The sequence below is a fragment of the Rana temporaria genome, chromosome 4 (assembly GCF_905171775.1).
Source record: "Rana temporaria chromosome 4, aRanTem1.1, whole genome shotgun sequence".
Lineage (NCBI taxonomy): Eukaryota > Metazoa > Chordata > Amphibia > Anura > Ranidae > Rana > Rana temporaria.
In genome coordinates this window covers 459,145,822-459,160,984 of record NC_053492.1, presented here as the reverse complement: position 1 = coordinate 459,160,984, position 15,163 = coordinate 459,145,822, and the positions used below count along the sequence as shown (strand labels likewise).

The window sequence follows — 15,163 nt, the reverse complement described above, 5'->3', positions numbered from 1 at the left end:
CCCCCCTCCTCCTCCTGTCACTATATTCCCCCCTCCTCCTCCTGTCACTATATTCCCCCCTCCTCCTCCTTTCACTATATTCCCCCCCTCCTCCTCCTGTCACTATATCTCCCCCCCCTCCTCCTGTCACTATATCCCCCCCTCCTCCTCCTGTCACTATATTCCCCCCCTCCTCCTCCTCCTGTCACTATATTCCCCCCTCCTCCTTCTGTCACTATATCCCCCCTCCTCCTCCTCCTGTCACTATATTCCCCCCTCCTCCTCCTGTCACTATATCCCCCCCCTCCTCCTCGGGTCACTATATTCCCCCCCTCCTCCTCCTGTCACTATATTCCCCCCCTCCTCGGGTCACTATATTCCCCCCTCCTCCTCCTCCTGTCACTATATTCCCCCTCCTCCTCCTGTCACTATATTCCCCCCTCCTCCTCCTCCTGTCACTATATTCCCCCCCCCTCCTCCTCCTATGGTCACTATATCCCCCCTCCTCCTCCTATCACTATATTCCCCCCCCCTCCTCCTCCTATGGTCACTATATTCCCCCCCCCTCCTCCTCCTGTCACTATATTCCCCCTCCTCCTCCTGTCACTATATTCCCCCCTCCTCCTCCTGTCACTATATTCCCCCCCCTCCTCCTCCTGTCACTATATCCCCCCCCTCCTCCTCCTCGGGTCACTATATTCCCCCCTCCTCCTCCTCCTGTCACTATATTCCCCCTCCTGTCACTATATTCCCCCCTCCTCCTCCTCCTGTCACTATATTCCCCCCCCCTCCTGTCACTATATCCCCCCTCCTCCTCCTGTCACCATATCCCCCCTCCTCCTCCTTTCACTATATTCCCCCCCCCCCTCCTCCTCCTGTCACTATATCCCCCCTCCTCCTCCTGTCACTATATCCCCCCTCCTCCTCCTCGGGTCACTATATTCCCCTCTCCTCCTCCTCCTGTCACTATATCCCCCCCCCTCCTCCTCCTGTCACTATATTCCCCCTCCTCCTCCTATGGTCACTATATCCCCCCTCCTCCTCCTCCTGTCACTATATCCCCCCCCCTCCTCCTCCTATGGTCACTATATCCCCCCTCCTCCTCCTGTCACTATATCCATATATCCTGACTGTGTCATTAGAGCAGTGGACGGTGTTAGTAGGGCAGAGATTGGTGTCTATAAGGCAGTGGGTGGTATTTTTTACAATTGTTTTAGGAGCCCAATAAGTGGGCTTTGGCTAAATCTCAGGGGTCTAAACATGTGGAATCTGTTCCACACAAGGTGATTTGGGTGTGCCCAGGCACATCTGTCACACCTTGTGCCCATGACGGGCCAGTTATTGTGAAATCTACTCATCCTGGTCATGACACATGGTGAGCGAGCCTTCCCTTCTTCTAGCTCCAGCCAGTTGATTGATTGGAAAAATGGATGAGATCTTAGATTTCTGACCAGTCGTCTCCTATTTTCTTGATCTTTGCAGACGAGCTGTACAGCAGAAAGAAAGAAAAATAGAACTGAATTAGCACAATTACAATGTGTGGATAGTATAACCCTCTCAAAGCTGCATATTTCATCTCCTCTGCTGCTGTTTTCCAGCATCTTTACGTATAACCAATAATGGAAGGTAACATTTGCCCCCCCCCCCCCATGGGTTGGCCACACACACAGTTTATGTGGTTGGCCTGCTCTTTCCCCCATGTCTTGTCTTGCTAACTAGCACTCTAATGCTTTCCATTTGTTTTTTGTATGGATAAGTTCACCTTTCATGTTACATTTTACACCCGTATCCAGGGTGTAATATGTTACTAAATGAGCAGCCCTGCACCCTCCCGAGTTCCCGTTGTGACAGTGGGCCAGGAAACTTCTCCCCGCACCCGCTGTCACAATTTAAAAAAACAAGTGTCCGGGTGGTCATTAACCACTTGCCGACCGCCGCATGTATATGTACGTCCACAGAATGGCACGTACAGGCAAATGGGCGTACATGTACGTCCTTGCCTTCTAGCGGGTGGGGGGTCCGATTGGGACCCCGCTACATGCGGCGGTCGGATTCCCGCGGGGAGCGATCCGGGACGACGGCGCGGCTATTCGTTTATAGCCGCTCCGTCGCGATCGCTCCCCGGAGCTGAAGAACGGGGAGAGCCGTATGTAAACACGGCTTCCCCGTGCTTCATTGTGGCAGCGTATCGATCGAGTGATCCCTTATATAGGGAGACTCAATCGATGACGTCAGTCCTACAGCCACACCCCCCTACAGTTGTAAACACACACTAAGTGAACACTAAATCCTACAGCGCCCCCTGTGATTAACTCCCAAACTTCAACTGTCATTTTCACAATAAACAATGCAATTTAAATGCATTTTTTGCTGTGAAAATGACAATGGTCCCAAAAATGTGTCAAAATTGTCCGAAGTGTCCGCCATAATGTCGCAGTCAAGAAAAAAATCGCTGATCGCCACCATTAGTAGTAAAAAAAAAAAATTAATAAAAATGCAATAAAACTATCCCCTATTTTGTAAACGCTATAAATTTTGCGCAAACCAATTAATAAACGCCTATTGCGATTTTTTTTTATCAAAAATAGGTAGAAGAATACGTATCGGCCTAAACTGAAGAAAAAAAATGTTTTTATATATGTTTTTGGGGGATATTTATTATAGCAAAAAGTAAAAAATATTGAATTTTTTTCAAAATTGTCGTTCTATTTTTGTTTATAGCACAAAAAATAAAAACCGCAGAGGTGATCAAATACCACCAAAAGAAAGCTCTATTTGTGGGGAAAAAAGGATGTCAATTTTGTTTGGAAGCCACGTCGCACGACCGCGCAATTGTCTGTTAAAGCGACGCAGTGCCGAATCGCAAAACCTGGCCTGGGCATTTAGCTGCCTAAAGGTCCGGGGCTTAAGTGGTTAATTGACCGATTTCTGTAAATGGGAGAACTACAACTACCATCAACCATAGGAGCCGATGGATTGTAGTTCTCAGTGAACTGTCAGGGTGCTGGTAAGCGTTCTAGTAGTTCAGTGATTCTTCCTGTCATTCAGTCACTGCCTGCCTGTAGTAGGTGCGGGGCAAACCGCTACACTGACAGTCTGCAGGAGCCCTGCATTAGACCCGCGCTGTGCTGATTGTGGGTGCAATGCTTTACAAGCGCCTAATAAAAACAATAATCTATGCACTTTTTTTTTTCTTTTAATATACAATAATATGTGTATTTATTTTATTTATTTTAAAAGTGAACTTATCCTTTAACTCTCTTACCCCCTCCTCTCCTTGCATAGCTAATAGAACTGGTATAACTTACCCTCTCGAAAAGGTCCTTCAGGTCGGGGTTCATTTTTGATGAATAAGAAGGTTGACAGGTAAATATTGCCTTCATCACACTACGGCCTGTCGCCATCTCATACACCGTAAGGCCAAATGCGAAATAATCTACAGCCCAGTTGTAAGGTTTTTCGCTCCACATCTGTAGAAATATCCAGAAGAAAGGAAGGATTAGGACATTGAACAAGAATGTGAAGCAGTACAAACACAATGAAGTCAGAAGCCGGATAGAACATTTCTTACCTCTGGCGCCATATAACATGGCGTTCCCACTAATCCTTTAATCATTTTTCCGTAGGCATCTGTTACCGCCGTTCCAAAGTCTGTGATTTTTATATGTCCGTCCTTGTCCAGAAGGATATTTTTTGCTTTTATATCTCTGTGGACGATGCCCATGGTGTGGAGGTATTGAAGACCGCACAGGATCTCCGCAGATATGGATCTGAAATAGAAAACAATCATATAAGTAATAACAACTTGGCATTAGGAACAATTTTGTCATTTTCCACAACTGTTAAAATCTGCATTTTTGTTTTTAAAGTGGAGGTTCACCCAGATTGAGGCTTGTTTTGTCAAGGGGAATCGTGTGTTTTTTTTTACAATCTCAGCCGTACTTACCGTTTTAGAGATAGATCTTCTCCGCCGCTTCCAGGTATGGTCTTCGGGACTGGGCGTTCCCATTTGATAGTCTTCCGACAGGCTTCCGATGGTTGCATACCTCGCGCCACGATTTTCCGAAAGTAGCCAAACGTCGGTGCGCAGGCGCCATATAGAGCCGCACCGACGTTCGGCTTCTTTCGGCTACTTGTGACGCGATGTATGCGACCGTCGGAAGCCTGTCGGAAGACTGTCAATCAAATAGGAACGCCCAGTCCTGCAGCCCATACCCGGAAGCGGCGGAGAAGATCGCTCTCTAAAACGGTAAGTACGTCTTCGATTTAAAAAAAAAAAACACCCGATTCCCCTTGACAAAACGAGCCTCAATCTAACGTTAACATTTTTTTTTCGGGTGAACTCCCGCTTTAAGGAAAATTACTTAAAACCCCAAACATATATCATTTTATGACAGCAGAGGCCCAGTAAAATGGTGACGGTTGCAATTTTTTTGGGTGTAAGATATTTGCACAATAGTTCATCATATCGATATTTTCAGGAACATGTACACTAAACTGAATTTTGGTGCACAAAAGCAGAATAACTACCTGCAGACCAGCAACATACCGGTACATCACTGGACTTTGAGTGGCAGCTGTAGGCATCATCCTGGTATTGGTTTTTAAGCCAGCGTGCGGCAGTTTTTTAAAAGCATTCCTAGCGGATAGTTGGCTGCTGGATTGCTTTTACAAGCAGTGGGAGGGGATGTCCACGGCTGTCCCATCCCACCAAGGAACCTGAGAGTGCATCCGCCGGCTGACCATAGAGCTAATCGGGGGGCCCTAACGCCTCTGATCCTCTCTATGGTCTAAGAAACTGAAAGCGATAAGCATTTCATCACTTCAGTTTTTCCGGATATAAACAAAGCATTAGTGATTTGAAAAAAAGCATTTTGATATGAGAGAGATCTTGGTATGATCCGAAGCTTTGAAGGGCAGAGGAGAGATCTGGGGTCTAATAGACTCAAAATCTCTCAGTAAAAAGGACCTGTCGCTGCCTATTACTATCACAAGGGTCATTACATGGACATGCACAATTTTAAAGCTTGGCATGTTTGGTATCTATTTACTCAGAGTAACATCGGGCCAGATTCTCGTAGAAATGCGGCGGCGTAACGTATCTCCTTTACGTTACACCGCCGCAAGTTTTACGGGCAAGTGCTTGATTCACAAAGCACTTGCCTGTAAACTTGCGGCGGCGTAGCATAAAGTCCACCGGCGCAAGCCCGCCTAATTCAAATGATCCATGTAGGGGGTGTGGATCATTTAAATTAGGCGCGTTCCCGCGCCGATCGTACTACGCATGCTCCGTCTCGAAATTTCCCGCTGTGCATTGCGCGAAATTACGTCGCAAGTACGTCATTGGTTTCGACGTTAACGTAAATGGCGTCCAGCGCCATTCACGGACGACTTACGCAAACGACGTTAAATTTTCAAATTGCGACGCGGGAACGACGGCCATACTTAACATTGGATACGCCACCAAGGGGGCATGTTTATGTTTACACCGTGTATCTCTTACGGAAACGACGTAAATTCACTACGACGGGCAAGCGTACGTTCGTGAATCGGCGTAACTAGTCATTTGCATGTTCTACGCCGACCGCAATGGAAACGCCACCTAGCGGTCATCGTAGATATTGCACCCTAAGATACGACGGCGCTGGCCGTCGTATCTTAGGCATGTTTAAGTGTATGTCAGTTTGAGAATACACTTAAACATACGACGGCCTTGGATTCGGACTTACGTCGGAGTATCTGCTGATACGCTGGCGTAATTCTATGTGAATCTGGCCCATCATCTTTTCTGTTACCAAAAATGTGGTATTCTATTGGGATTTTTGCATAAAAGTGTATTTTGTTCCAAAAAAAATTTTTTAATTTGAAATACCGCTGTGGAAATACCATACAAATTACAACAACCACCATTTTATTCTCCGGGGCCTCTGCTAAAAAAACATCTAGGCCCAGATTCTCATAGAATTACGTTGCTCCTGGGCAGCATAACGTATGTGATTTACGTTACACCGCCGCAGGTTTACAGCGTTAGTGCCTGATTCTCAGAACACTTACCTGTAAACTTGCGGCGGTGTATCGTAAAAGCGCTCGGCGCAAGGTCGCCCAATTCAAATGGGGCGGGCACCATTTAAATTACCCGACGTGCATTGCGCTAAATGACGTCGCACCGACGTCATTTGCTTAGACGTTAACGTAAATGGCGTCCAGCGCCATTCATGGACGTCTTACGCAAATGATGTAGATTTTTTAAATTTTGACGCGGGAACGACGGCCATACTTAACATTGGCTGCGCCTCATAGACCCCAGGGGCAACTTTACGCGTCGCAAAGGCTACGGAAACGTCGTAAATTCTCTGCGTCGAGCGCGCGTACGTTCGGGAATCGTCGTAATTTGCTAATTTACATAAGCGACGGGGAAAACGACGTCGGCGACACCTAGTGGCGGGAAAAAAAATACATTTAAGATCTGACAGCGTAAGAGCCTTACGCCTGTCAGATCTAATGGTATCTATGCGTAACTGATTCTAAGAATCAGTCGCATAGATACCCAGGGCCAGATTAGGACTTACGACGCCGCAAATGGTGTTGCGCCGTCGTAACGCCTTTGAGAATCTGGGCCATAATGTTTGGGGGTCCTGAGTACATTTTCTAACAAAAAGATACACAATTTTACTTGTAAACAAAGGGCCAGATTCACAAAAGAGATACGATGGTGTATCTCAGATACACCATCGTATCTCGGATTTTTTCTGGTCCTATCTATGCACCTGATTCATAGAATCAGTTACGCATAGATAGGGCTGAGATCCGACAGTGTCACACTGTGTTACACTGTCGGATCTTTTTTTTGATTTAAAAATGGCGCCGGGGGCGTTCCCGCTGATTTACACTGAATAATATGTAAATCAGCGAGATACGCGAAATTCACGAACGTACGCGGACCCGACGCTGTGTTCTTACGTCGTTTCCGTAGCGGTTTTCCGTCGTATACTTACCCTTTCTAAAAGCAGGGGTAAGTATTGTTAAGTATGGCCGTCGTTCCCGCGTCGATTTTGAATTTTCCTACGTCGTTTGCGTACGCCGATTCACGAACACGCACGTCGCAAGTCCCGCTCACGTCGCAACCACTGACGTCCTATTGACGTCAGTGGGAGCAATGCACGCCGGGAAATTCCCCGGACGACGCATGCGTATTTAAATCGGCGCGGGAGCGCGCCTGATTTAAATATGACACTCCCCTAGCCGCGGAATTTGAATTCCGCTGGGGGAGTTAGGATCCGCCGTCGCAAGTTTGGAGGTAAGTGTGTTGTGAATTTGACACTTTCCTCACAAACTTGCGAGGGCGGATCTTAATTCACATAGGTTACACGGATCTAAAGATCCGCTAACCTTTGTGAATCTGGCCCACAGTGTCAGAATTGGCCATAAAGTGGTTAAACCATCACTGCTCTGTTAGCCCCGGTGATGGATTTGTGAAGGATACCATCTGATCATTGATGCAGGGGCGGACTGACCATTGAGGCACTCGGGCACTGCCCGAGGGCCCCGTGCCACTAGGGGGCCCCATCAGGGTTGCCAGGCTCATTAAAACCAGGGACAGTATGTAAAATTTTTTTTTTTTACATCTGTACCTGATATGTCCAAAACCGACATGCTTTTGATGTGAAAATCCTGCGATTTTAGCTGCCCCGCCTCTGTAATGCCTCCTGGCTTGGTGGCCATCTGTAAGCCCGGGGGCCCCATGAGTTGTCAGTCCGCCCCTGATGCAGGGGGTGTTTCAGAAAGGTTATACCTAATTTATAAATATCCCATTTATGTGGTTTTGGCACAATCTGTCCTAACCTCTTTGGTACAAGTATCTAGGAGGTACCGGGCCTCAGGTAGAAGATCCCAACCATGGAATTGTTCCACCTTAGTGGACAACAACCCTCTACCCACAGCACACGATTATGAATCTTACCTTATCTTCTCCAGGGGTAATGGACCGCATTTCTCTATGTATTCATGCAAATCCCCACCGCTCAGGTATTCCATGGCAAAGTATTGATGAGTCTGTATAAAAATAAGAGAAAGGGAAAGAGTTAGACATAACAGATAATTGAGCCGTTAGATATCCAGCAGAATGGGGAGGGGATATCATGAGCACACACGAGATTGGCTGAGCAAGAACATGGGTAATAGTTCACTTACCTCTGTCTGGAATTCTCCATATAGGTGGGTGGTGAAGGGACAATGCCTGATCTTCAATAGAACCTTGAGTTCTGCAGCGCTTTGTCTTTTCTGCAACCTCTTTAATGCCACCTGCTGGTGACTGGCAGCATGGCTTGCCAAGAAGACCTAGAAGAAATAGAGTTAGAACACGTCAATAACACATCAATTTACTACCCCCCTCCCCCTCAAAGTCCGCTAGCATGTAATGTGACCTGCTGGTCTGACAGAATAGTTTTCTATGGAGAACATGCTACACCCTGAAGGTGATGGGAAAACTTTTATGACTCTGAAAGTTTCTCTCAGTTTGGGAACTAAGGGCCAGATCCACAAATATCTTGCGTAACTTAAATCTTCCGATTTAAGTTACACCGCCGCAAAATTTCTACCTAAGTGTCCGATCCACAAAGCACTTACCTTGAAATTTGCGGCGGTGTAACTTAAATGTGTCCGGCGCAAGGCGTGCCGAATCGAATGGGGCGAGTCACACTTAAATTAGGCGCGCTCCCGCGCCGGACGTACTGCGCATGCTCCGTCGGGTAACTTACCCGACGTGCATTGCGCTAACAGACGTCGCTCCGACGTCATTTGCTTAGACGTTAACGTAAATGGTTGTCCAGCGCCATTCACGGACGTCTTACGCAAACGACGTAGATTTTAAAATTTTGACGCGGGAACGACGGCCATACTTAATAGGGCTTAGTCAAATAGGACTTAGCCCTATTTTTACACGGCGTAACTCGACGTAAACGACGTAGATTTAGCGCAACGGGCCCGTCGGAACGTTCGTGGATCGCCGTAAGTCTTCATTTGCATATTCTAGGCCGGCCGCAATGGCCTCTCCACCTAGCGGCCGGCCTAGAATTGCATCCTTAAGATCCGACAGTGTAATTCAATTACACATGTCGGATCTTCTGCCTATCTATGGTAAACTGATTCTTGTGGATCAGTTCCATAGATAGAAACAGGGATGCGACGGCGTATCAGTAGATACGCCGGCGTATCCCTTTTGTGGATAACCCCCAAAAGATTCTTATCCTGTTGTGTTGGCTTTGTAAAGCGAGCCGATAGGCTGCAATACCGCCCTTTGTGTAATCTGTGTGATCACTTACCTTTCCATAGCCCCCTTCTCCCAGCATATCATGGACGTCGAAGTTATTCAGGGTCAATGTGGTATCCAAATCTAGAGAAGAAAAAGAGAAAATTATACATCCGCTTACATACCATTTCCATTTATGTAACATACAATCTACGGTCTTATTCTCCTAAGTCTTTCTTTACCTATATAGTAAATATAATCTGTAAATGCATGTTACCCTAAAACAAAACCAATTGTTTAAAGTGTAAATAAACCCCCAAAATGTAATATATTGGAGCCCAACCATTGGATGTGCATCAAAGTTCCCAAGTGCTCCACCAGTGTGACTCCGTCACCTCTCTCTACAATGGACTCGCCACATACATATGCTGGTAAAATTATAAACCAGCAAACAGCAGTTTGGAATTCACATCACAATTTTCAAATAGAAGTTTTTTAAATCATTTTCTATTTTTTTTTTAGATTGCTTATATTTCACATTTTTGGGAAATATTCTATGGATTGTCATACAAGCACTTTTATTATGTATTTTTGCACAATTGTTTGATTTTCACTATTCATACATTGGCTCTTTATTCATATTTTTGCACATCGTCTGATAAGTAGATTTGTCCATCTAATATATAGTTATGACTCTGTATACAGGACCCCCCCCCCTCAGTATATGTATATAGGGATGACTGTGTATACAGGGTTCCCCCCCAGTATAGGTATATAGGGATGACTGTGTATACAGGGCTCCCCCCAATATAGGTATATAGGGATGACTGTGTATATAGGGCTCCCCCCCAGTATATGTATATAGGGATGACTGTGTATATAGGGCTCCCCCCAGTATATGTATATAGGGATGACTGTGTATACAGGGTTCCCCCAGTATAGGTATATAGGGATGACTGTGTATACAGGGTTCCCCCAGTATAGGTATATAGGGATGACTGTGTATACAGGGTTCCCCCAGTATATGTATATAGGGATGACTGTGTATACAGGGTTCCCCCAGTATAGGTATATAGGGATGACTCTGTGTATACAGGGTTCCCCCAGTATAGGTATATAGGGATGACTGTGTATACAGGGTTCCCCCAGTATAGGTATATAGGGATGACTGTGTATACAGGGTTCCCCCAGTATAGGTATATAGGGATGACTGTGTATACAGGGTTCCCCCAGTATATGTATATAGGGATGACTGTGTATACAGGGTTCCCCCAGTATAGGTATATAGGGATGACTGTGTATACAGGGCTCCCCCCAGTATATGTATATAGGGATGACTGTGTATACAGGGCTCCCCCCAGTATAGGTATATAGTTATAACTCTGTATACAGGATCCCCCCCCAGTATATGTATATAGGGATGACTGTGTATACAGGGTTCCCCCAGTATATGTATATAAGGATGACTGTGTATACAGGGTTCCCCCAGGATATGTATATAGGGATGACTGTGTATACAGGGTTCCCCCAGTATAGGTATATAGGGATGACTGTGTATACAGGGTTCCCCCAGTATAGGTATATAGGGATGACTGTGTATACAGGGTTCCCCCAGTATAGGTATATAGGGATGACTCTGTGTATACAGGGTTCCCCCCAGTATAGGTATATAGGGATGACTGTGTATACAGGGTTCCCCTAGTATAGGTATATAGGGATGACTGTGTATACAGGGTTCCCCCAGTATAGGTATATAGGGATGACTCTGTGTATACAGGGTTCCCCCAGTATAGGTATATAGGGATGACTCTGTGTATACAGGGTTCCCCCCAGTATAGGTATATAGGGATGACTGTGTATACAGGGTTCCCCTAGTATAGGTATATAGGGATGACTGTGTATACAGGGTTCCCCCAGTATAGGTATATAGGGATGACTGTGTATACAGGGTTCCCCCAGTATAGGTATATAGGGATGACTGTGTATACAGGGTTCCCCTAGTATAGGTATATAGGGATGACTCTGTGTATACAGGGTTCCCCCAGTATAGGTATATAGGGATGACTGTGTATACAGGGTTCCCCCAGTATAGGTATATAGGGATGACTGTGTATACAGGGTTCCCCCAGTATAGGTATATAGGGATGACTGTGTATACAGGGTTCCCCCAGTATAGGTATATAGGGATGACTGTGTATACAGGGTTCCCCCAGTATAGGTATATAGGGATGACTGTGTATACAGGGTTCCCCCAGTATAGGTATATAGGGATGACTGTGTATACAGGGTTCCCCCAGTATATGTATATAGGGATGACTGTGTATACAGGGTTCCCCTAGTATAGGTATATAGGGATGACTGTGTATACAGGGTTCCCCCAGTATAGGTATATAGGGATGACTGTGTATACAGGGTTCCCCCAGTATATGTATATAGGGATGACTGTGTATACAGGGTTCCCCCAGTATAGGTATATAGGGATGACTGTGTATACAGGGTTCCCCCAGTATAGGTATATAGGGATGACAGTGTATACAGGGTTCCCCCAGTATAGGTATATAGGGATGACTGTGTATACAGGGTTCCCCTAGTATAGGTATATAGGGATGACTGTGTATACAGGGTTCCCCCAGTATAGGTATATAGGGATGACTGTGTATACAGGGTTCCCCCAGTATAGGTATATAGGGATGACTGTGTATACAGGGTTCCCCCAGTATATGTATATAGGGATGACTGTGTATACAGGGTTCCCCCAGTATAGGTATATAGGGATGACTGTGTATACAGGGTTCCCCCAGTATAGGTATATAGGGATGACTGTGTATACAGGGTTCCCCCAGTATATGTATATAGGGATGACTGTGTATACAGGGTTCCCCCAGTATATGTATATAGGGATGACTCTGTGTATACAGGGTTCCCCCAGTATAGGTATATAGGGATGACAGTGTATACAGGGCTCCCCCAGTATAGGTATATAGGGATGACTGTGTATACAGGGTTCCCCCAGTATAGGTATATAGGGATGACTGTGTATACAGGGCTCCCCCAGTATAGGTATATAGGGATGACTGTGTATACAGGGCTCCCCCAGTATAGGTATATAGGGATGACTCTGTGTATACAGGGTTCCCCCAGTATAGGTATATAGGGATGACTCTGTGTATACAGGGTTCCCCCAGTATAGGTATATAGGGATGACTGTGTATACAGGGTTCCTCCAGTATAGGTATATAGGGATGACTGTGTATACAGGGTTCCCCCAGTATAGGTATATAGGGATGACTGTGTATACAGGGCTCCCCCAGTATAGGTATATAGGGATGACTGTGTATACAGGGCTCCCCCAGTATAGGTATATAGGGATGACTCTGTGTATACAGGGTTCCCCCAGTATAGGTATATAGGGATGACTCTGTGTATACAGGGTTCCCCCAGTATAGGTATATAGGGATGACTGTGTATACAGGGTTCCCCCAGTATAGGTATATAGGAATGACTGTGTATACAGGGTTCCCCCAGTATATGTATATAGGGATGACTGTGTATACAGGGTTCCCCCAGTATATGTATATAGGGATGACTCTGTGTATACAGGGCTCCCCCAGTATAGGTATATAGGGATGACTGTGTATACAGGGTTCCCCCAGTATATGTATATAGGGATGACTGTGTATACAGGGTTCCCCCAGTATAGGTATATAGGGATGACTCTGTATGCAGGATAACTCCAGTATTTGTGTGTGAGAATAGGAATGGTCTTACTATATTATATATATAATTCACTGTGATGGTCCTTACCTAATGGATATTCTCCAGTCTCTGTGGTCTGAAAACAGGTGTTCTCTCTGTATCTTGGTGTCCTTTCCTCCTCCCTTTGTGGGGAATTGGTAATTGACAGTAAATTTTGCTGGCGGTCCTCTGGTGAAGGATCCGCTTGTCTCTTTAGCTTTCTTAGTAAATAAGAAGTGATTCCGCGTAGAGTTAACATGTTTGCTTCCTCTTCCGTCAGTGTCGGCTAACCAACTGACATCCATCCCGGCCGCTCTGCCTTTTATGCCCTGCTGCAGGATGTGTGCTGTGATGTCATAACGTCCAGAGGAGAGTGTGGAACAAAATTGTCATGGCAACCATTCCAAACAGAGAACTTGTCCTCAGAGCCTTCCAACTGCCATCAGCCAATCCCGTACAAGGAAGGCACAAGTACAGCCTTCTGGTAGATTAGCAGTTGGAACAAAATTGTCATGGCAACCATTCCAGATGAGGGTGTGGCTAAAATAGAACTTGGCAGTTGGAAGGCTCTGAGGACATCAGCCAATCCTGTACAAGGAAGGGAGAAGTACAGCCTTCTCCTGGTAAATTGGCAGTTGGAAAAAAAATTGAGGAGACTAGACTCCCCTGTATACAGATGTGATGTGTACTGCGGGCATCCATGGCATGTGACATGCAGAGGGAATGTAATATAGGACATGGGGCAGATTATATCATTTTATTAATATGTAATATAGGACATGGGGCAGATTATATATTTTTATTATTATGTAATATAGGACATGGGGCAGATTATATCTTTTTATTATTATGTAATGTAAGACATGGGGCAGATTATATTGTTTTATTATTATGTAATATTGGACATGGGGCAGATTATATCTTTTTATTATTATGTAATATAGGACATGGGGCAGATTATATATTTTTATTATTATGTAATATTGGACATGGGGCAGATTATATCGTTTTATTATTATGTAATATTGGACATGGGGCAGATTATATCTTTTTATTATTATGTAATATAGGACATGGGGCAGATTATATCTTTTTATTATTATGTAATATTGGACATGGGGCAGATTATATCTTTTTATTATTATGTAATATAGGACATGGGGCAGATTATATCTTTTTATTATTATGTAATATAGGACATGGGGCAGATTATATATTTTTATTATTATGTAATGGAAGACATGGGGCAGATTATATCGTTTTATTAATATGTAATATAGGACATGGGGCAGATTATATCGTTTTATTATTATATAATATAGGACATGGGGCAGATTATATCTTTGTATTATTATGTAATATAGGACATGGGGCAGATTATATCGTTTTATTATTATTATGTAATATTGGACATGGGGCAGATTATATCTTTTTATTATTATGTAATGGAAGACATGGGGCAGATTATATCATTTTATTATTATGTAATATAGGACATGGGGCAGATTATATCTTTTTATTATTATGTAATATAGGACATGGGGCAGATTATATCTTTGTATTATTATGTAATATAGGACATGGGGCAGATTATATTGTTTTATTATTATTATGTAATATTGGACATGGGGCAGATTATATCGTTTTATTATTATGTAATATAGGACATGGGGCAGATTATATTGTTTTATTATTATGTAATATAGGACATGGGGCAGATAATATAATTTTATTAGTATTATGTAATATAGGACATGGGGCAGATTATATCGTTTTATTATTATGTAATATAGGACATGGGGCAGATTATATTGTTTTATTATTATGTAATATAGGACATGGGGCAGATTATATTGTTTTATTATTATGTAATATAGGACATGGGGCAGATTATATATTTTTATTATTATGTAATAGAAGACATGGGGCAGATTATATCATTTTATTATGTAATATAGGACATGGGGCAGATAATATAATTTTATTAGTATTATGTAATATAGGACATGGGGCAGATTATATCTTTTTATTATTATGTAATATAGGACATGGGGCAGATTATATCTTTTTATTATTATGTAATATAGGACATGGGGCAGATTATATCTTTTTATTATTATGTAATATAGGACATGGGGCAGATAATATAATTTTATTAGTATTATGTAATATAGGACATGGAGCAGATTTTATCATTTTATT

The 15,163-nt window shown here is 44.0% G+C and overlaps 2 protein-coding genes across 5 annotated transcripts in view; one reads left to right on the top strand and one right to left on the bottom strand.

Annotated features, from left to right (window-relative positions):
- Positions 1–15,163, top strand: part of PSME4 (proteasome activator subunit 4) — a 300,232-nt gene that overhangs the window by 76,457 nt on the left and 208,612 nt on the right. The window lies entirely within an intron of this gene.
- Positions 1,081–8,124, bottom strand: LOC120938006 (protein kinase C delta type-like). The gene is made up of 4 exons (XM_040351639.1): positions 7,940–8,124; positions 3,551–3,749; positions 3,288–3,449; positions 1,081–1,466 (listed from the first exon to the last, which is right to left on the bottom strand). The coding sequence occupies exons 1-4, from the start codon at positions 8,011–8,013 to the stop codon at positions 1,182–1,184; spliced, it is 720 nt and encodes a 239-aa protein (XP_040207573.1). The 5' UTR covers positions 8,014–8,124; the 3' UTR covers positions 1,081–1,181.

What these genes read in the sequence shown, in the direction of transcription:
- LOC120938006 (XM_040351639.1), bottom strand. Translation starts at nt 8,013, where the DNA reads ATGGAATACCTGAGCGGTGGGGATTTGCATGAATACATAGAGAAATGC. An exon ending in TTACCCCTGGAGAAGATAAG is followed by an intron (nt 3,750 to 7,939) that starts GTAAGATTCATA and finishes TTTCTATTTCAG; the next exon opens with ATCCATATCTGCGGAGATCC. An exon ending in CATGTTATATGGCGCCAGAG is followed by an intron (nt 3,450 to 3,550) that starts GTAAGAAATGTT and finishes ATATTTCTACAG; the next exon opens with ATGTGGAGCGAAAAACCTTA.